General features: G+C 39.7%; 1 protein-coding gene across 1 annotated transcript; it reads left to right on the top strand.

Moving 5' to 3' along the window:
• The first annotated feature begins 44 nt into the window (after positions 1–44).
• Positions 45–23037, top strand: CCDC39 (coiled-coil domain 39 molecular ruler complex subunit). The gene is made up of 20 exons (XM_075098413.1): positions 45–321; positions 803–922; positions 2051–2197; positions 3229–3387; positions 4336–4428; positions 4514–4642; positions 6369–6560; positions 8233–8336; positions 8677–8809; positions 11989–12183; positions 12900–13064; positions 14353–14490; positions 15761–15969; positions 17239–17362; positions 18621–18780; positions 19790–19896; positions 21191–21331; positions 21477–21656; positions 21894–21982; positions 22598–23037. The coding sequence occupies exons 1-20, from the start codon at positions 211–213 to the stop codon at positions 22758–22760; spliced, it is 2859 nt and encodes a 952-aa protein (XP_074954514.1). The 5' UTR covers positions 45–210; the 3' UTR covers positions 22761–23037.
• The last annotated feature ends 341 nt before the right edge of the window (positions 23038–23378 follow it).

Here is a 23378-nt window from a genome sequence, read left to right on the forward strand (position 1 = left end):
GCCGACGACACCGGCTCTGGGGCCTTCCGCTGCGGCACGGGGACAAGCGCCTGCCGGCGCGGCCACCGCCTCCAGCCAGCCCGGTAACGCCGGCCCGGCCTGGGGCGGGGCGCGGGGCGGCTCCCGCCTCCGCGACGCCCAGGGGCTCGGCCGCCGGCGCCTCGCCGTTGCTAAGGGGCCCGGCGACGCCAGAGCTGGTTCCCCGCCGCCATGGAGGGCGTCCGCAGCCGCTCCACCGCCTCGGTGCTGGCCGCGCTCCGCTGGGACGATGGCTTCGCCGTCCCCGTGGCCAACGCGGAGAACAAGGCGCTGGAAGACGAAGTGAGCGCGGGGCGACGGGCGGGGAGGGAGCGGGCAAGGTAAAGGTAAGCCCCCGGCGGCCCCAGCGGGTTCCCCGGCCCGCGAGGGGCTCCGGCGGCCCGTCCCTGCCCGCCCGCCTCAGGGCGCGGGGCGGCTCGGAGCTCGGAGCCGCGGGGGCGGGAGGGCGGGAGCTCGGCCCTGGCCGTGAGGCGCGGGGCTGCCGCCGCCGCCGGGCCCCCGCCGCCTCCCCTCAGCGCGGCTGCTCCGGGTGCGGAACCTCGGCCGGTTGGGTTGCTTGATGATAAGCAACGGTACTTAATGGCAAAAGTGGCTATGTCGCTACGTTTTCTTCCGAAATCTCTCATTTCAACGCTTTGAAGGAATGTGGTGCGTCCTTGTTGTGTTTTTTGGTCAGTAAGCGCTAAGACTATCTTTTTAAGTAGTTGCAGGTATTAAGTGCTCAACTAAAAGCAGTCGCTTGACAATTCTAACTCTTAAATAGCTGCAGAAGATGCAAAAAGAAAAGGTAAACCTGCAGAATGAGTTGGCCGACTTTGAGGAGCGTATAGAAGCGATGACATCTCATTTGAAAAACGTAAGACAAGAATTGAGCTTCACTCAGGTAAATTGCTACCTCTTGCAGATCCGCTTTATTGGACAAACCTGGACTTGTAGTATCTTTCTGTGGCAGGTATCCCTATGTATTCTGCCAGCTTTGTTGGAGATTTGTCAGGACTTTCATAGGAAACAAAATTTAAACTATACATATCGGTGGTATTATGTGGTGGTCATTAGAAAGACCACCCAAGATCAAATGATCTGTGCATAGTAGAACGCCAAGAATAATGAGTTTTCGAATTCTATATTAATAGAGGCTTTTGTAAGAATAATTCAGTCAAGGAAAGTAAAACATCAGTGTAAGGGGAAAACAAGTTTATAATCTCCATTATGGTCAAGAGTTAATTGTGAAATGCTAGTAAAGAGTTAATTCATGGACATGAAAAGAAAGTGAGATGGTTAAGGTACGTGTTCACTTACACTTGGAAGTAATTGGCCAAAATGGGTGGTTTAGATTTCTAAAGAGTCCCGCGTCAAAGCTGCACACCTTTCAGGTAAAATATCCCAGGTGAAAAAGTCTTAAGAAACTTCCCTGCAGCTGAGCAACTTATTAATTTTTTTTTGTGCTAGAGTCAAGTTTTTACCTGCACACAAAGAAAGAGGCAGCACATACTAGTCTCTGTTTAAGAGAAGGTTCTAGTAAATTATAGATTTGTTATTATACAAGGAAGAAAACCCTGTTAAATCACTTTTGTCAGATAGATTAGGCAATATAGTGCTATAGGCCAGCCTGGTGGTGGTCTGTCTCTGGACAAAACAATAAAATGGTTTCTTTTTCTGTGCCTCCTGAATCAGACGTAAAGCTGCTGGTGATCAAGAGACTCGGATTTTGATTTTGAAAGATTAAGATTTGGAATCTTGGGTAAAATATCTTTCAGCTGAATTTTTAGGACTATAAATGGTTGATCTGTAGATATCTGGTACAATACAACGGGGGTAGGGGTGGGTGTATATTAGAATATGTATATTTGAGATACTAAAATCCACACAGTAAAGTTGCCCTGAAAATTCCTGTATTTACATGACAAAATCATACCATCTCTGACTTGGGATTTGGTTGTATGTAAGTTTTGTGTTTTTTTGATGTATGCCTCTTGTTTATTGTAAAATGCTGAACTGTATTATTCTCTAGTCTCTTTACAAAGCCAGAGAGAATGAAGTCGAAACTGAACAACACTTTAAAGCCCTTGCTGAGAGAGAATGTGGACGTCTCAAAAGTGAGATTAAACGACTGGAAGATGAGATAGTTTCCTTAAGAGGAAAGAAAAACAGTCAAGAAGTAAGGCTTAAAATTTTTGTAAGAAAACCCCCATATTGCAAGTAGATTTTGTGACTTGTCCTCATTTGGACTTACAGAAATTATAGTAGCTAATTATAATTAAATCTCATAAACAATAATAAATTATCTGGGTGTGCCTTTCCCTCTGTAGGCAAGTGGGGTGACACTGAGGATCTCCTTGTGTAGACTGGTCAAGGCTTAGCAAATATTAGCTAGATACTGAAAGACTGCAGTTCCTAATGTTCTTAATGCCAGATACACAGCCACACATCCATGTCACCATCTTGTGAATTCTCACAGGTATTTTCTTTATGGTTTAAAAATTAAATTGTTGGTGGCAAATCTTCCCACTTAAACTTGGGGCATGATTCCAAGATGAAAAATTTGCTTTACATTTAAAAAAAAGTGATCTAATGCGATCTAATTAGAAGCGTTTTTCTGTTTAATGGAACCATCTCTTTTTCTAAGAATAATTTAAATTATATTTGTTTATTGTTTTTATTTTCTCTCTTCTCATTAAGTCTATTTGTAATCTCCAGTCTCTTGGCATGGGTAGCCCGATGAAGATATCCTTGCTATTCAGCTGGATCCAGATTCTTTCATAGCTGTGTCAGGAAGTCTCTTCACAGTCATGTAGGGCCATTTGTAAACTGATAGGCAGGATAAGGGTCTAAGAACTGGAACTTAATGTGTGAGGGAGAAGCTTTACCCTATGATGCCTCAGATCAGTTAAAGAATAAATATCCCACACATAGGCGTATCTCACCAGAGGTTGACTTTTCTGTTTAAAATTATTTGCATTTCAAGTTTGTGGTAACCTATTGCCCTGTTTCGTCTTTAAAACCAGGATCTGTATTAGCATTCCTTAAGTATAATGCACAATTAACAAAAAAAAGAAAACTAGCAGTTCTGTTGGCGACAAGATGTATGCAAACTTGTTACAGTAGCTCGAACTGGTTGTTTCAATTACTATTCCAGGAAAATATTAGACATTTAATATTAACCCTTTAATTTATCTCTATTTTTCTTAGAATACTATAAGTAAAACCACTAAGAAGTTGGAAAACTTAAAACAACAGATGAACTGTGATGAGGAAGTTCTGGAGAGCTGGATAAAGGAATCAAGTCGTAAAGATGATGATGCTATTACAATCCAGAAATATGCACAACAAGATGAAGGGAAACTAGGAGTAAGTAGAAATGACAGCAATTCAGAAACAAAACAGAGAACCATTTTAGCATTTGAAGCCTTTGTTATGTTATTAAGTCAGGTAAGGTGGAGACAAGTTTTTGTACAACAGTGCTTTTAAACTGCTTTCCGCTTAGCACAACAGAGCAATTCTGCATGAGGATCACTTTAAAGGTCAGAAAGATCAGGTTTTACAACAAGTGAAAGGCGTAATTGAAGACATTAATTTGTTTGTTCATCTGGGCAAAATTTAAGTTTGAGGTTTTCTGAGAAAGTGCACAAATGGCTAATAAAGTCTAGAAGACACTGCCAGTGAATTAAGAGAGGACTTTGTTCAAAAATGCATTCCAGTTAAGGACAAATAGTGCAGATTTCCCCATTAGAACTGAACTGGTTAATATTACTGAGAACAAAGTATGGCTATTTCAGTAAAGCTGCCCAGAATAATGAAAGATGATATAAATAGGCACAAATTCAGACTTTATATAAGGGTTCATTCTCAAATATAATACTAATTTAGAGATAAGTATCCCTGGTTAATATTCTTTTGAGCCTTTAAATACAGGGAGGAGAAAACTGATTATTTACTCGTTAAATACTTAACCAAAAACTTCAGCTTACACAGTCTCACAGATATCATTTACGTTAGCAAGTCACACTGCATAGTAAGTAGAGTAAAGTGAAACAGCTGATGCTGAGGACACCACGTACACATTTATATGTGGTGGAGGGTTACTTTGGCCTAGCTCCGGTCGGGTCCCAGGGGCTGACAAGAGATGATGGCCTCTTGTATGATCAAAAATTTGTGAGGCTATATTCTCAGGTTTTTTGTTATCTAAACCACAATAAAATTGATGCCTCAGTAATTTCACCCCAGACTATGGCAGAGCTTTAAGAATTTATAAGACGTTATTTATTTGTTTTCTATTTTCATATCCTTTCATTTTAGGCATTAACCCTTCAAGTAGAAAAGTTGACCATGCAAGCAAATCAGAAGCGTAGAGCTCTTGATAATGAGCTTACAGAAACCATAACAGCTCAGGTTTGTGCTTAAGGTTCTTGAAGATATCTTGTTGTATATGAAACTTTCAAAATCAGAAATCATGGGGGTGCTTTCTTTTCAACAGATAGAGCTTGACAAGACAGCTGAAGATTTTCGCAGAGTTCATCAGGAGAGGCAAGAAGTCATCAGGCAGTGGGAGAACACAATACAACAGATGGAGAAAAGAGATCAACAGATTGATCACTATGCTTTGGTAAAACTGCTGTAACCGATCCATATCGGTATATCGGCCTTCATTCGTATCTATGATATCGATAGGAATTTTGCCAGTCACACATAGGGTCTTTCAGATGTTCAGTGTTGTCTTTGTGTTTACCTCTGTATTTTATTAAGTTGTTTCAAAGTTCAGATATTACTGAAATATATTCAGAATTTATTTTGAATACAGTATCTTTCAGTGTAAGTCATGGTGCTCTGCTTGATACTCTACAAGGTTTAATTGTCAATCTAAGGTTGTTGGAAAATGCAAAGCATGCCAGTTTCAGTATTTTCTGTGATCTAAGAATCAACAAGATGGAGTGTTATTTCTTAGACATAAGGACAGTCAACTGCAAGGAGAGGATTCTGTGTCTGGCATGCAATATAAGACAGAAAATAGAACATTTATTATAGAAGGAACTGGCATTGCTACCTCTGAACAAATGCACGACTCACATTTATGTCAGAATTATGATAAATAATCACATTATGGTTAAAAATTTGTCCTTAAGTACATTCTGCAAATTGAGAGAAGCAACAGCACTCTTCTAATCCAAAAAAGATCCTGTTGGGCATTATGAGTCAGAATTAATTTCTAAAAGATATAGTTGTCTTTGGTTTTGTCAGTGTCTTATGCACAGATGGTACAATGCAGGAGGTACAAATAAAGTATATTTTATCCTGACTCTGTCAGAAAAAGTGTGAACTCCTCAGAAAGTTCTGCAGGGCAATAGAACAGATGCACCAGAAAAAGCCTGAAGGATCAGCGTAGAGAAAAATTTTTTAAATGTGGATTCCAAAGCAGCAATGGCTTTTTTTGAAGGGCGGGAGGGGGGCAGTGGATAAAGCATAATTACATGTACAGGAAGGCTCTACCTAAATCCTTAGCTCTTCTAGAACAGTATTTTCCTGCCGAAAGAATATCTGCTTTGTTATGTTGCCCATACGGGTATTAGGTATACCCTGAGTAGAAACATGGTTTAAATAGGCTTAAGATATAACACTAAAAAAGGTAACAATAGAGGGTGACAAGCTGGAAGAAATACTACCAAACAGAAAATATAATGGTCTAATTTAGCAGAAATATTTTTGATTTCATAGTATTTCAGGTCAGAAGATTCCTGCAACGAGCAAACAACAAACAGGTATAAAAAAACCTGCCCCAGCAACAAAAAAACCCCCATCTCCGGCCAACCTTCCATATATTAGTAGTCCTTAGAATGGTCCTAATGATGCTTTTGTAAACAGATTATTATTTTTTTCAACATTAGAACTACAGTATAATTTTCCCAGTAACTTAACCTTTCAAAGTACACAACTTTCACTGAATAGCTATAAATCTGGCAGCTGAAGTAAACATCACTACTGTTAGTATTTTTCTTCCTGCATTTCCTCCTTTTCAAGTCTGTCTGAAGTTTTGTTCACGTAGCTTTTTCTCTTTCCCCCATTCAATCAATCAAAAATTATTTTTATTTCATATAAGTTTATAGTGTCATGGTTTTTTTTTTTTTTTAATTATTGGAATAGTTTGGCAGTTTCCAATCCAAAATAACTGTATTTGGTGTTGTGATATATTAGTGGAATATGGTGACCTAAGAGTGCTGTGATCACTCGTCTGTCTCACACAGAGGAGTCTTAAGAGCAATCTGTCTTCTGGTTGTACCCTTTATTAATCTGACACAACTCATGCAAATAAATCTAAATTATTTTTATCCTGCTAGCTAATCACAGAGATAAAACAGGAGATCAGAAAGAAAGAAACTGTGCTGAAAGAGAAGACTTCCTTTTTGGTAAATGAAACTCTTAATAATATGGAATATGAAAAGAAAATTTCTTTGGCTGAACGGGAAGCTGCCAGCCTCCGAAATGAATACCAAGCTCAGGATACCTACAGAGTTCAGCTGCAGGATGAGGTGAGGATGCCCAAACAGTTCAGAAAAACAGACTGAAACTATAACTTTTAACTCTAACTTTAGACCAGATGGAGGAAATACAGGAAGAGCATTTGCTTTTCTCTGTTTTTACACTAGACTTTTAATAATGCAACAAAATGTCTGCTCTGCTCAGTCTACTCATGTTTATTGGGATCTGAACCCTCAACATAGTCCTTTCATTGACAGTGGTGAGGAGATTAGCTTGTGTTCTCTGTTGTGTTGGTATAAAATGAATGAATTTCCTCTTAAATGGTGTAATGCTATTAGATGCTTCAGAAGGAGGCGTCTTGCCTTTAGCATACATAGACTGCAGTATTGTATAAAGATGGGAGAAATCTGTTCTGGATTCTAAACAACTCCTATCCTGTGCTCCCCGAAGTGAGTGTTGGTGGCCCTGGTGGCCAGGTTAAAATTCTTGGGAAAAAGCCCAAACACTTTCACATGGCTTTCTGATCGAGAGGCAGTGCGATGGGGCTGCTTGATGCTGTCCATACTTGCTCTGTTACTTTTATTTGATATGCACTTAAAGCTAGGATTGAGCAGCACTGCTTAATTACTTGAAACACTTCCATAGGCATTCTAAGAGGTCCTTCAAGTGTCATGGCTCTGATGAGAAGGGATACAGTTGTGTTACCTGAGTAAGTTTTCCCTTAACAAGAAAATGGTACACTGGGCTACTTGGCAAGCTTGGGGATTTTAAAAAACAAACTTGCATCTGCTGTTGCCTTAACTTTGGATAGCTTTTCTGTGGTAGATGGTTTGTAAACTGATATCCTAATGAAACTGCAGGTAGCTAAACAAGGTGGAGGCTATTAGATTACCCTAAAATTCGTGCAAACTTGAGGATTCCCAGATTTAGTAGGTTTTCATCGCTAAGCAGTGATGTTCTTGCTTGATGCTTTTCACATAATGTGATAATGAGAACAGGCTGCCATTATTCTACCACCTAATATCTGTGGCATGCAAGTGAGAAACAAGGACAGAGACAGACTTACAGTTCCACTGTGCCAGCTGCACAACTTGTGACCTCCCAGTTTCTCATTCTGGTACAGGAAGAGACCTGCTATATGTACCCTTGATCAGGTTTCTTCATCTGTGAAAGTGAAGACAATTACACTATTAAGTGATACTGTGAAGACTAATGAGCCGCTGATTGTAAAGTATTCCTATCCTGTTCAATGAGTGTATGCTATCATGTATTTTTTACCAAATTAAATGTCTGTATGTTTTTATCACAGTGTTCCCTTATCTTAATCAAAATAATTTTAGGTACCTGACAAAGTTTGAATTAGAAACGTTTAGTAGCTACATAAGGGTATCCATGACCACAAAGAACCTCAGCAAAGTTAGCTGTGCTCTCTAAAACCAGGGTGCCACTTCTACAGATGATGTTGGACAAGAATTGCAGCCCACAGCACCTTCATAATTCATTCTGTATTTGTACTGATGAAGCATTTTGTCCCAGTACTCAGATTATGTAAATTAGCCTATGGAGTTCACTAGCTGTGCCATTTGCAGCGCTTCTCACTTGGAAAACACCATTAAAAAGAAACAGAATGCTTTCCAATAAAGAGGTCCATTACAATTTTAGATATCCTGACATGTACCAAAGTACGTAAGAGCTCCATTGTTCCATTTTGTAATTTGTTAGCTGGATGCTTTGAAGTCCGTTGCGGACAGAACTGCTTCTGACCTTGAGTCTTTGAGAACACAAGTAACCAATCTGAAGAAAGAAATTCAGAAAAAAGAAGCCAGGTAAGAAACAGACCTTTAAAAACATAATTTGTTAGGATTAGTAATACAATCAAATCCTTGAGCTAGCGAAGGACCTTAAATAATGTTTATGATTAAAGCCCCCAACTTTCTGGCTACTTCATGTCCTGCATAGTTTCTGGCACTGGGCAGTTTAGGAAATACTCCTGGTAATCCTTGTTTTTGGAGGGTGTGGAAAAACTCGGTTAGGGCCTTGGTTATCATGGGTTAAAGTTTAGCCTGCTTTATTAAGCAACTGCTCAGCAAAGTATGCTGCTTGGTTTTGGCAGTGCTGTATATGCAACATACATTTAAATTGTGAAATCATGTAATTTTTTTTTAGATTAAGCTTTCTTAAAGAAAAAAATGCAAGTCTTTCCAGTAAGCTGAAGCTTGTGACTGAGGAGACTCTCAGCTCAGAAGACAAAGCTTTGAGGATGGAGGAAATACTAAAGGAAGGAGAAAAAATTGTCAAGGTAAAATGCTTTTCATGGTTTCTGCAAATAAGGATTCATTTGAATTTGAATTTGCAAGCTTATCTAGAACAAACATGAATTAAAATGGAACATCAGTATTAATATGACGTGGCTCTAGAAATGCAGACGATGGGGTTGCTGTAGATTAACACAGGATACTGGAACTGTTATATCAATATAAAACCAGTATTCTGATGGCATCAGTGTACTGAACAGGGAATTTACCTCTGACATCAGCTAGAAGCTGCTTAGAACTTCTTGGCTAGAGTGAAATAAAAGTTATTTACTGGAACGTGGCAAATTTTCTTATAAAGACACAGTAATGTTTTGCTTCTGCTGTGTAACAATACTGAAAAATTTCAAAATCCTATGTTTTGCTTAGCTCTTCTGGGAGTTCATGTCTCTAAACATTCTGGTTTATGGGCTGCTGAGAAGCAAGGGTCCTTGAACTTCTGTTTCCCATCAATAAGGTTGTTGTTAAAGATTGAGAATCTTGTCAGGATGACTCTTCAGTAATGTTACCACTGAAAACCTCTTGGCTTTAGTATAACACCGCCAAAACTTACGAACCTGCAAAGAGCTATGATTTTGGCAAATTGGGATTAAAAAAGATTTTGAAATCTTTTAATCAAATTTGGCTGGTCTAGTCTCCTCTTCGTTATTTTAATTCTACTACATGATACCCTGACACATCTAACTTGTTGTGGACTATTAAATAATTACTGGCTCACTTTAGATTTCATTTTCATGATGAATAAAGATTTTGTTCTTGGAAGTGGCATGTACAAGCTGTAACATGGTGACTATTTTTTTAATATGTCTAAGAATACTTCTTTTTTAATTCAAAACCCACTTCTTATGTTGCAAATTAAGTATAGGAGTAAAAGTATCCTAATTCATTATCATCTGATGAACTGCAGAGGGCTTTTGAATAAACGCAATGTTGCAATGCAATCATTTGAACTTCCCTGCATTTCAGAAAATGTTCCTACTGTTTTGGCATTTTGCTTTTAATTCTCTTGAAGGCTTTTACTACTTAGTGTCTCACTGAACTTGATACAAGTTTGGTTGGTTGGGTTTTTTCTTCTTTTTTACGTCTTGCTGGACAATTAAGTATTGAATATGCTGAAGCTTTCTTTACTGTAAAATGATCAGGTTAAATCAATGTGACAGCAGGCGTTCCCACACAAGTGACAAAAAGATGTGTCTGTGCATACCACTGGATACTTTTTTTCCCTATTTTGTGTTTCCTGTAGCATGTACGTGACACAATGCCTTGCAGCAGGTTGAGTGTTAGTGTTCAAACTTTTTAACTCCACAGGCATTAACTGTACATTTAAAATACATGTGCAGAGAAGTAGAGGGGTTACCTTTCCTTTATAGAGTTTCTTAAATGACACGCCTTACTTACTGGTTGGGTTTTTCAGATAATTTGAAAACAAGTTGCAATGATATAACATTTCATTAAAATGAAAACCTTATTCGCTTCCCCTTAAGACTGTTAGCAGGGTGGCTAAGCCGTTAGCAGGGTTTCTTCACTGGCATCTGTGGCAGACAACCTAAGATGACATTGAGCTTGGCAGCTCCACAGCTTCAGGGTAATATTTTAACTAGGATGAACTGTTCTCTACCAATGTTCTAACATATTAGTCAGAAGCATGCTTTCCATCACTGTTACACACGTGGCTATTTGCTGCATCTATTAATTTACTATGAAGAGATATTTACAGGAACAATGGGGATGAGATGTCGCTGTTCTGCACTTCAGTTCTGTGGTACCTCTCCCTCTTCAGTCTGTGGCAAAACACTGTTGCACAGTGAAGCTTATTGAATATCTTTGTTAACAACCTCACTTAAAGGGAGAGAAACAATTTCTATGAAATAAACTAATTTAGATATGCAAGAAAGACTATGAAATGAAGGTCAAATCGTGATCCAGTTTTAGTAGACAAATTCATCATTGTCATTAGCTTCAGAAGTACAGCTCAGAATTGGGTGCATGCCTAAAACAGTTTACTTGTGAAATGAAATTCCTTTGTTCAGGCATGGTCAGGCCCACAGACATCAGCGTAATACGCTACAGGCTGTAACGATTTCAGATTAAACTTACACCTGCTTTTCAGTTTTGGATTTGAATCGCACTTACAGTGAGTTCAACTACAAAAACATTCTGTCGTGGTAGAATGTAATTATGAACTCTTAGAGGAGTTAAGGTATCTTTCACCATCGTTAAAGCCAGCAAGATGCTTTACAAGCAAATTTCACAATGTATACACATAAAATCGGGAATAAGCAAATTTTTAATTAGTGTAGAAAAGCAAATTCTAAGGTGTTTTGCTGTATTAATTTAAATGTGCATCTTTGAACTCTCTGCCAGAGTTCAGCTAAATGTAAATCAGTCATTTGGAAGAGGATTGTGATGCCACATCACGAGTTTTAGAGGCTTACCTTACAGGGAACCAGCACGCTGAACGGCCTGAGCTAGGGTTATGGGGTGGGGCAGGGGTAGGAGGAGGGAGGGAAAGAATAAACCTGTCCTCGTGTTAGGGTTATAAAAAGAAAATCTCAATTTTGTTTGTTTTCAGTACATTTCAGGTTACCTGAAATGTTCAGCCTTGTCTCACTGTAACAGACCCCACTAAAAGCTCATTTCCTGCGCTGATATAGGTGTAAATGGCAACTTACCTCTCAGAATAAGGAAGTGATTTTAAAATGTGTAATTAATTTTTGAAACAAAATTATTCCAATTTATATAAACACACATGTGCGTACACACAGAGTTACAACTTCTAATAAACCACTGAACAGCTTTGTATTATATTTCTCCAAATATCCGCATATACTGGAATCAATAGGAGGGGTTTTTGAAAGGATGACAGGAATTTAGTTTTCTGAAAGGCTGAAAAGAGTAGCATTCCCATAATGGAAAAAAAAAGGTCATGTAATAGTAGGGTAGGATCCAAGTTAAAAAAAAAAAAATAAAAATTAAAAATTACTTTCTCTTCAAGTCAGAGACTTTTCTTGGCAACCATTTTGAAGACCGGTGAAATTCCATGTTCATATTAATGGATATAGTATTGAAAGTTTTTTATTTTCCTATATATGATTAATAATTACTCAGAAATTACTTCTTATGGGATTAATTATTTCTTACTACTTAATGACTGCTTTGTCACCAGGAGAAAGAAACAGAAATGAACCAGTTAAAAGAACTACTTTTCAAGAAGACTCAAGAGCTAAAGGTGCAGAAGGATAAGGAGAAGTGTGTTCTGGCGGAAATTGAAGGTAGTCGAACATCGCTTAAAAATCTTAAGAGTCGACTGCACAGGCTTGACGCAGATGCATTAAAACAACAAGAATTAATATATAATCAGGTAAAATATTAACATACTTCCATAGTATGGTTGTTTCTTGGGTCTACTGAGGGTAAATTGCTTGAGTTCTGTAATCTTTGTCAATACCTTACCATTTTGGAAATGCCATACAGTACAATTCGAAGTCTGCATTTATTTCTGTCTCTAAGATGTATGGATAAAATTGAAATATTTGAAACTTCCTATAGTATTACCTACATTATGCACACATGTATTTCATTATTTTTTTGGATCTGCTGCTTTTCCTACTGATTTCTCAAATCAGTTCTGTACTTTGATCCCTCTGAACCACAGACACCTCAGGGTAAATTTTTAAAGCAATACAAGAGGTACATGCCAAAATCCTGTTACTTCCTAATTGGATTTTGTGCATATTTCCTATGCACCACTTTGAAAATTTGCTCTTTCATATCAGCATCCACTGGTAACAGCAAGATGGCAACACCACTGTAAGCTTCCCTACAGCAGACTGTGCTGAGTAGGCTTTGTTACTCTTCTAGAAGATTACTCTGCACCATCGCTGCACATCAGTCATCTAAGAATACTTTGCTAATGAGGTCTATAAGCTGTAAATTATTGTAAAAACAATAGCTTAATTGGGTGACTGTCCTAAAGCCAACATTTAGCTCCAAGTTTATATACAGTGTTTCAGCTTTATAGGAAGGCTATAATTGCTTATCTCAGACTATTAATTCTCTTAAAAATTACTTTAACAGGATTTTTATATTCAGCAAGTACAGAGGCGGCTGTCACGGTTAGAAGGAGAGGTTAATGCAGATGAAAAACAAGTTCTGGAGGCAAAAGTTGCTGAGCTTAAGAAAACCTTAGAAGAAAAGAAAAACGCATATGATGTCTTACATGCACAGCACAAGAAGCTTCAGGTAACTTCCTTAGGACGTCAGGTTGGCTGTGTAACATCTGGAAGCCTCAGTGACTTATGTAAATTAATCAATAGCTTGGTGTTAGATTAAAAGATATATGAACTTTGTGTAATCCATGTGGAAAACTTCATGTATTCCCTGTACCTTCCAGAAAAACAGGTCACTACTGCACAACTGAGACACCTTAGTGTGAAGACAAGCATTGAAGTGTTGGAAAGTAGAGTTTAGCTTCCATTTCAGGATGGCACTGACTGCTTGCAAACGTCTGAGTTTATTGTTAGGACCATGTGGAAATAGGATAATGTTATTCTGTGATATTACTACTTACTTTTATGTTTTTCATAAAATGATAAGTACAGTTGCATTTAAAATTGTGCAACGTAACATTACTGAATTGAAGATCCGCTGTGTGAGTTGACTCCATCCTGATCTGTAATTCAGAAATACTATTTTTCTGTCTTTATTCCCATGTGAGAATTTTGCATGTTTTCCACTATCCAGTGACCACCATTAATTCTCTAAAAATGCACTTACCTTGCTAGTAGATATGAACCAGTTATTCTGTAGCCAATTCATAATTTCTTAAGAAATATATTTGTTTATTGATCAGCTACCTTTTAGCACATCTAGAAACCTCTTTTCAAAGAGAAACCTTACAAAGACAAAAGCCAGGTTTTTAATAAAACATCACAACTGGTTTCTTAGTGGTAGTTAAGAAAAAACTTGACCAATGTAGTGAGGGGAATAAACTGCTTACAGGAGGGCCCTTTAACTGGAGATCCATGCAATAACAAGATGTGAGGCCGGGCAACTGGTGCCCACGCTTCTGTTTTGAGGAGATGCAAAATTTGAGCACTGAGTACAATCAAACACTGAAACACACCTCCAGGAATGTATTCACACTCTGGAGTATTATCAAAGACAGATGGTTTTATGGAGATGAGCTACGAGTATCAAAGTCATGGCCAGACATGCCAGGAGTTTGTTTTTTTTTTTTTACCTAGACTAAAATACGTGACTACATGAGGACTGCCTTATTGGCCAAAGGGCGTATATTGTGTACCTAACAATTACTACACTCCACATAAAACGAGCAAGGACATTAGTATTGCAACAACACTCTGCATGAGGACTGCAATGCTCTAGGCACTGTTTGCAGAGCAGCATAGGGCCACAAGATGGTTATGGTGCCTGGTTCCAGGACTTGAAAAGATCTCATTTAAAATTAACTGTTAGCTATTGTTGCAACCTACATTCACTGAAATAAATATAACTTGTCTGGAAACAGAGTGATGTCCATTTCATCAAGAGAGCAATGGACAAGACAGGAGAAGAAACAAGTGGCATGATGGTCAAGATAAATGAACTAAATCTTTTCAATGAGAGATCGGATCAGGAGTTAAAAAAAGCTAAAGCCATTAAGCAGGTACAGTATTGTTTTGTAACTTTACTAACACAGGACACACTTGTTTATTAAAACACGTAAACTCGTGGCTTGATCTGAAGGCTGTTGTCTGCTTCCCACAGTGCTACATCATTACATCCTTAAGAACCCTCTCTGTGGTTTCTTGACTTACACCTTCCTTCCCAAACTTTGAAATAATTTTCATCACTCTTACCTTACTAGGCAAAGTGTTGCTTCTCCTCTGTATCCAGTGTAAAGTTCGTTTGGGCTTTTTTCCTTTTTTTCCTGAGAAACAATTGCCTTTAAAATAGAAAATTATCTACTGGTCAAGGACATCTTTACCTAGCACTGAATTTTTATTCTTAATGTGTGATGCCAGCTAATAAGTTTGGCTCAGTTTTGTTATTAAATTGTGACAATTTTTCCAGCAGATGGTTTGGATCTATTCAATTTAAGGCATTAGAGATAAAATGGAAGTCCTTCTCCCCATACTTTGATAAACAGAAAACCCCAGTTCCCAGTCCTCTAATTACTGTGCATTTTTTCCTGCAATAAGCTCTAGCCTTCCTGAAGGAAGCACTAAGGGAGCAGAACAATACAGGGTCTAAGCAGCCGGGGAAAGAGTTTTGCTATGAACTGGTGCACTTGCTTTTTGAGGAAAACTCTTTCTTTTCCTAACCTGGAACTTTTCTTTGGGGATGAAATTCAGGGGCACAAAAGAAAGAAGCTGATGGTGTAAAAGAACTCAGAGGAGAAAATGTTACAGAGTTTGCGATCCATAGGAGATTTTTTTAAAAAAATTATTCATAGTCTTTGCATACTAATGAAGTTCACCACTTGCTGCTTTCCATAAGCTTTGGTACATATAAATTTGCTCATATAACAACGTGACTTGAAGACCTACAGAATCTAGAACATATTCCAAGACAGTTATAATGGTTCAAGTGAGACATTAACTGCTTCAGAATGTGCCTTGTAAGGTCTGCTTAATTTCTCTGAAACCACCCCAATTGAAAGAAGGTTGTAGATGGAGAAGTCTAACAACCGGAATCGCAGTTGGGATTAGAAATTCTGATGAATTTGTTTCCTGTTTTATACAATCTATCCCTATTGTACTCGCCATGTAAACTGTCAGCAAATGAGAAAGTGAGAGCACTTCTAAATGCAGAGCAAAATGAGTTTTACAGTTGTGTGTATATATATTAAAGATAACTGATGCTTTGTAAAAAAAATTATTAACTTAATTAAAAATGATGCTTGCTTATTTTGAGACCTTTTTGGCATTTATTAGGAGATGATGGTCGAAGATAATCTCTTAAAACTAGAATTGAACCGTCTTCAAGATACTCTGTGTAATAAGACAGAGAAAGTTCTAACACTGGAAAAACAAAAACTGGAGTTAAAGAAAGCCATAGCAGAAAGAACTGAGGAAATTAAGATTCATAAGGCAATGCTGGATTCCCAGATAAGACTTGTGGATCAGGAACGGCAACGCATAAGGTAACTATCATTATATAAATTAAACTGGTAACTCTTACTGAGTACGTTTTATATGGGGACTTACTGAAAAAGAGAAGCATTTTACCCAATTTAACCAACTGGAGAACTTAAGAATTAAATCTTCTTCAAAGTTATACAGTGAGACAGTTGAGGCCAGCATGAGATTCTGTCTCTGAAATCCAGCCTACAGCTTTAGCTGCTTGGTGAACAAGAGGTCACTGTTTATTCTGTTAGTGACAATCCTCTACAGTACTGAGAGGAAGCCTCAGTATAAAACCACCTTTTTAAAGTAAACATCTACCAGGTGTGTGACCCTGCATACTTCAAGATAATCAGGAAATGTGAAATCCATGTGTCTGGAGGTATGACAAAATAGTTGAAACAGAAGAGTTGCTTTTAAAGAGGGTTTACTCCCAACTGCTTGGTAAAACTGACTTCTTTGACTCATACAGTACGTCTGTTTGGCTTGGTTTGTTTTTTTTAACCTTTTTAACAAATGAACTGTCCATTATGTGTCCTATATAACAAAACTAAATCTTCTGAATTATGTATGTGCCCTCTTATAAAGCAACCACACATGAAATAACGTCTCCCTTCTGTAATAATCAGTGCAAAGTATCTGGGACAGTTCTAGCTCTGAAATCCCAGTATCTATATCCAGCCAAAAGCCAGCGCTTCAGCGGCTGAACTGCTGAAATCTGGCAGGCTTTTTATTCACTCCTCTGCTTACCACACCCCCCACAATAGGAAATTAGAGTGATTTAGTGTGTGACTAAAGCTTAACTGCTTACTGAGAAAGCAGACTGTGGGGCTTTTTTCCTTTGATAATTACACAGCTAATTGATACTTCCATGTAATTTGATTTGGGGTTGTTGCCTACTGTTGCTTACACTCATCTAGTAGTGGCAATATTAAGATAATATCAGCAGGGGACAGCTTGTGCAGCTGTAGCATTTAAATGCCAAACCTTTAAAAATTTTGGGGACGGACCATGGCACAGCCCCTCCAAGACGCAGTGAGCTGGAATAGGAAAATAAATTTGCCTCGGCTTGGAGCTGCACGAGATGTGTCGGTACATAGAGGCGAGTGGTTGGCTGTGGCTGGGAGAGCACAGAGAGCAGCAAACCCAACTGCTGCCCTGCCTGTCTCCTGCTGCACAGGCAGGCTGCTGGAATAACACCAGTAACTTAAACTGCAGTAACCAGAGCTGCCCACAAAACACTACCAGACACGTCCTCAACCCATTTTTTTTTTTCCCAAATAAATCAGTGCTGAATTTCAAGATCGCCTGAATAAAATTCATAAACTGAGGTGCAGATATGAAATTCTTACTGTTGCCATGATGCCACCTGAAGGAGAAGAGGAGAAAACTCATACCTACTATGTAATTAAGGTATTCTATTAACATACCTCTTATAATTCAAGTATTTAAGTTGCAGACCTTCCTGGGCTCTGTTCTCTAAGACAGCCTCCTGCCTGCCTGCCTGCCTGTCTGTCAGTCTGACTGTTTTACACTGACACCGTTGGTTATTTAAATGATACGGCGATTTCACATGAAGCTCTGGCCAGGCCTAACGTCAGTGGAGCCTTAACACCAAGCAGTTTGGAAATTTTCCCTTCAGTGCTCATTAATTTACAAAACCACAAGACGTACCAGTCACGTGCTAATCTGCTATAAACTGAAGTTTATCACAGTCTCACCTGATCTTAAATTCTTCTACCCTTCAGAGTTATTTTTAGGTATTTATTTAACCATATGGCATTTAAACCTTGAAGAATGTCAACTTCCCCCTTTTACTTATCAGCTACCTAGGCCTGTTCGGCTTTTCATTGGGGAAACAAAAAAATCAGTCTTCGTCCATAAGGCAATACCCTGATTCAGGATCAAAAAAAACCCCTATTATTTTTGGTATCCACAAATTCTCCAATTTCCTATTAAAGCAAGATGCCTCTAACCGCGATCTTGGCTCTAAAGCCCATCTTTTTCTCATTCTTAAGTGTTAAAATTCCTTACTGATGGTAGTTCTGCTACTGTGAGATCCAGCACAGCACAAGCCCCTCTCAGTAAAACCCGAGTGGTCGCTGTGGGTGTAGCCCCTCTCCAGCTATGGAGACTTTGCACTGTATCAGATGTTCTCAGGGGCCATCGAAAATATGTCCCTTCGCCCGCTGGCTGTGTGTCTTAGATCTCACCGATCAGACGAATGAAGACTTCCGTATGAGTAACTCCTGGGCAAACGGATGGCCTTTAGTACTCGGTAGTTTTGTATCACGTACAGTCTCAACTGTTACTTGGATTTTGTGGGCAAAGGAACCAGATGTGCTGCACGTGCCACAGTTCACAGCAGCAGCGCAAGGCACGCCAGCTGCTCTGCCCGCAGTGTGGGTACTGCTAATCGGGACCCAGTGAGACAGAGGGAGAGGCAGGCATGTGGATGAACTACCTCACAGAACTTCCCGTACTGTAAATAACTACTCTGTCCAGTTACCTGCTAACTCAATCTCAGCTCAAGCCTGACAATGCAGATAAGCCCCATATCTTGCCTAGGATTTTAACCCCTAAATGTTGCAGGTATATTTTTTTTTTCATCTAATTGTCCTGATATTTTCAGTATGCGAGCAGTCACCTAAAATACCAGTTTTATTTTCAGGCTGCACAGGAAAAGGAAGCACTGCAACGTGAAGGTGATGATTTAGATGCAAAGATCTGCAAAGCCGAAGAAGAAATTGTAGCTCTGGAAAACACTTTGTGTGTCCTTAATAACTGCAACAGCAATTACCGAAACTCCTTCAAGGAAGTCACTGAGACAAGTATGTAAAATAGAAATCGCCGTTTGCTGTGTGAGTTAAGGATGATGGTGAAGCTCATGTGCATAGTGGGGGAATTCCATGGCACAAAAGCATGAATCACAGGGAGAGACTGAACGGGTGGTAGCAAAGGGGAGCGTACTGCCCACGCTGCTGGGGCTAGTTAGCAGAACAAGCACAGCAGAAAGTGCGGTAAGGCCTACTCACCTAATATTTGCATTCTTACAGCTGGTTTTGGTGAACCTAATGATGAGTCACAGAATGTAGGTAGGCTAAGTAGGAGCATTCAGAAGAGCCAAAGCATAAAGGTGATTACTGGGGAAAAAAGCCATTACTGGGAGAAAGGAGTGCCCACTGAAGCACGTGGGTCCAGGGGGTAACGCTGCACAGCACAAACCCCATGCCATTCGCTGTCGCGCTGTGTCGCACACAGCTACTCAGGGAAATTACAGAAGTAACCTGTCATCTGGGAAAATGATAAGGAAGAGTAAAACTTACTTAAACTGTGTTATTTTAGTATCGTGTCAGCAGATTTTTAAGATACGGCCTACCTAACTCTGAGTTTTTGGATATTTGGAAATTCCTCAGAATTCTGGAAAATGTCTTCACCTGTTGTTTCTGTTGCCACTTAGACCTCATAAGTGTGCTCTCCTTCAGTGGAATCTTCTTTTTTTAGTGTGTAAAAAGCATCACCGCAAGAAATTACATAAACTTACTTTCTAGAAAATATTTGATTATTTAACTTTTGTGCCCTCTGCTGGCTCTGGGAACAGTAGCTCTTAAATCATTCACTCTCATGAAGCCAGTTCCTTTTTCACAGTGATTTTGAATTAGCAGCAGACTATTTAAAAAAAAAACCCTTAAACCTTGAGGTCTCTGTAATGCTGCCAGCACTGACGTAGCAATGCTCTGTGATGCAGTTACTCCAAAGTGCAACTTATTTTAAAGTGAAATTTGAGTTGTATGTGCTGCTTGTCAAGCATTAATGCTGCCTCATTGTTTGGGATCACAGGTGAGGAGTATGAGGAAAAATTGAAACTAGAGGAAGAGAAGAGGGCTGCTGATGAAAAATACAGGTACAAATGCAGGCAGATCAAGGAACTTCAGGAAAATCTCCAGGTAAATTATGAGTACAAGTTTTGGTCAAGCAGACGAGACTGCAGCATGTAGCTAAATCCATGCAAGCTATCCTATTTAAAGACGAGGAAATTCTGGGTCAAGTTTTTGCCTGTTCTTTTATATCCTGTGCTTTGTGTGAATGGGTGCAATTTTTTAGAAGGCTCTACCTCGCATTTCAAAAATTTAGTACTTGTTTAAATTTTCTTGAATCCCAATGAAACTTGAGGCTTTTCAGTCCCGTGCAGCTGGAAGTTTCAAAATCCCAAATGCACACTGAGAGATGCTGTGTTCTGGCATCTAAGAAAGCGGTTGTATTTTTGTGGAGTGTGCACCACTGTATTATATCATCCTCTCCGGTCCTGCAGAGACTAAAATCCCCACATCTTGTGTCTTCTGGCATCTAAGCCCCAGGATTTTTCTAGAATATATTCTGGTTTATCAGCATTCAGGGTGCTTCAGGTTAAACAGGATTAATTTAGCTCCAGAAAGCTAGCTGACTCTGAATGTAGCAGGCTGGGCACTAAGTGCAGGTAAAGGATAGCTTGTGTTCCAGGCTCCACATCAAGGACTCTCTCTTGGTTCCCCTTGTTATCAAAAAGCCCATGCTTAATTCTGATGTGTGATGGTTTAGTTAAAACTTTCTTAGTCAGAAGCAGCCAGAGGCAGGCCGTTATATCTAAGCCCTGAGTCACTGGCTGCAGGTTAACAAACCTTCCTACTGCTTATTCTACCACCATACTTCAGAAATAATATCTCTGAAAGTAGGGAAGAGGGATGCACGTCTTTGTCAGGGAGTCAGGCCTAGGATATAATGAGGTGTTAAGGCATGACCTTTCCTGCCTTTTTATTTATTTATTTAAAAAAAAAAAGCCACCCTCACAGAGCTGACTTTACTCATTCCCAACAAAGGCATCCACCTCTTCCCAGGGCAAACAAGGTATTTTCCTTAGGAGCGCTTGCACTGGGGAGTTGGTACCCTGCCAAGCAAACCGTTTGTAGACACTGCTCAGAGGCACATCTGAAAATACATACGTAGAACTTCGCTAACAGTACCTTTACAGTAATTTTTTAAAGATACGTAAATTGCCTGGTGGTCTCTTTATCCAGGTGTTTACCCACTAAACAGGCTGACAGGCAGAAAGCGGTGAGTGGTGTTAGCGTTGGCACTAATGGCTTGAGCTACAGTTAGACACAAGCAGTAGCGATAGCAGACCCTCCCACAAAGTAATTCAAAAAGTGAAAGGAGATCAGAACGGCTTTATCAACTAAACCTGCTGTTCAAATGGCTTTGCAGAGCATGGAAAAAAATTTTGATACGGTTCTGAAGCAGGAGGCCCTCCTCCAAGAGCAAAAGAAGGAAAAAGAAGCTCTCATTTTGCAGCTGAACAGAGACGTAGAAGAACAGAAGCCAAAACTAGAGAGGGTTATAAAACAGGTCTGTATATTCATTAATGACAACTTCTAATTTGTGGTGATAGACAGTCATATGGCTAAACCCACAGCATTTAAACTCAGCAGGCTTCTGAACAAGTGTTGCATTTGTCATAAGAGCAATGTTTTAAAAATATGTGTGTTAAAAGTGTTCCAGACTATCCAGAGAAATTCAGGCTCTGAAGAAGAATAAAACAGAAACACAAGAAGAAAGAGACATTGATCTTCGTGACTTGAAAAGCTTCAACAGAAACATCGACAAATTGTTAGCTGATGTTCTGGAAGCAAATCCTGACTTAACTACGCCCTTTCAGATGTATTTTCACCAGGTGAGCTTTCCACTTAACTGCCACCAAAATCTTGGTTGATGGCTCTAGTCTGCTGCTGAGCATCCTTCAAGGGTAACTCCTAAATTCCACAACAAACTACTCGGGGTAAAACAGGAAAAGTGTTCATCCGCTTCCAACATCTCTTCAAATACAAAGGATTATGACCCTCCCTCCCCAAACCCAGTCCTGTTATGCAACCATTAGGGCAACTTTTTTTTTTCTTTCCAAATTTTCTAGTCCAATTTAGAGCTTCCTACAATTGCGTCTGCTGGTGGTTGTCAAAGTTCTCGATCACCATCCACACAAAACTCATTGGCTTCTACCAGGTAAGTGCAAGCAGTAGGTTTTTGGCTTTTCTTTTTTTTTTAAAGTTAAAGTGTAAACCATCAAAATTGGTCCCTAAATGACAGAATTTCTCACTCCTGAAGGTCTGCTCAGTCTTCTACTTCCTGAACACTCTATAAAAACTTCCTCCTTGTACTCACCCATCTTTACTAGACTTTTTTCTAGCGCACAATTAAGTTTATTTCTGCATCCATCACAGATCGAAACTGTGACTGCAGAATAATGACACCTGCTGTTGCTAACTGTGCTCTGAGCGAGCAGTTCCACAGTCCAAAAGCCCAAGGTTGAGCTCCAGCCCCATGTCGCACTTGGCAGCGTGCGCTCCCTTTCCTAATTCAATAGCGTGCACTTTTCTGGTACCTTTTTCGCTGTTCAACAAATACTCAGCTGATGGTGCCTGTGACATTTGGGTCGGTTACAATCCGACGCCATCCCCACGAGTCACTGAAGCCATTCGTGGTCACGTCTACAGAGATGGTTGCGGGGGATCTCGCCTCGAACGAACGCTGCTGCTGCTGGCTTGTAAGCTGCTGCCGGAAGCGCTGCGTCGCACGCAGGGGTTTCTGCGCACCCATGAGCAAGCTTTTATCTTTCAGATCCTCCAGAAGCACAGGTTCAGGCTCTAGCCAGACTTCATCGCTCAGAGTCATAGATCTGAGCCTGCCTCTCCCCACTCCCGCAGAAGCAGCTGCTCTTGGTTCACAGCCGCCCAGCAGAGCTGGCATCTTCAATATTTGCAACCGCAAAAAAAAGTCTTAGGTCATCTTTTGAAGGCCACAGTGAAGGCTTCACGCTAGTTAAGACTTAATTGATTAGTCTGTAAATTATTGCATACTGCAGAAGAAATGTGAAACGCACGTTTCTGATAGAAATTAATGCCAAGATTGCCGATAGACCTTGAGAAATATTTTCTGGAAGTGTTAAGCATATGCTTTATACAATAAAACAAATTAACCTTTAAATTACTTTCCCATTAATTCATTTTCCACATAATGGAGTTACGTTAAAGCCATTCATGTTAGCAAACTGGTATCTTCGCTGCTGTCAAAATAGTTTTAGATTACATTGCAACAACCCAGGAAAGAGAACGTGTGCTTCATTTCAAGATCAACTTTGACTATTACTCATACCTTAATTGAAAGGTGACAGTGTATGACCGAAGTCAGTAAAGCTGTACTTTTTCTATTCAAAATTACACAGTACCTTTTTTGCAACTGACCAGTATCTACAGAATAATGCGGGAGGCTGGCGGCTGCAGCGCCGCTGGTCGCGCACAGCCTGCCAGGCGTCGCCTCCTTAGCGTGTTCTGGCAGCCACCACGGGAGAACTCGCTGGAAACAGCGAAACAGTTCCCACAGCAATGCTGCCAAGGACAAA

This window comes from Phalacrocorax aristotelis, chromosome 7 (genome assembly GCF_949628215.1).
Source record: "Phalacrocorax aristotelis chromosome 7, bGulAri2.1, whole genome shotgun sequence".
NCBI lineage: Eukaryota > Metazoa > Chordata > Aves > Suliformes > Phalacrocoracidae > Phalacrocorax > Phalacrocorax aristotelis.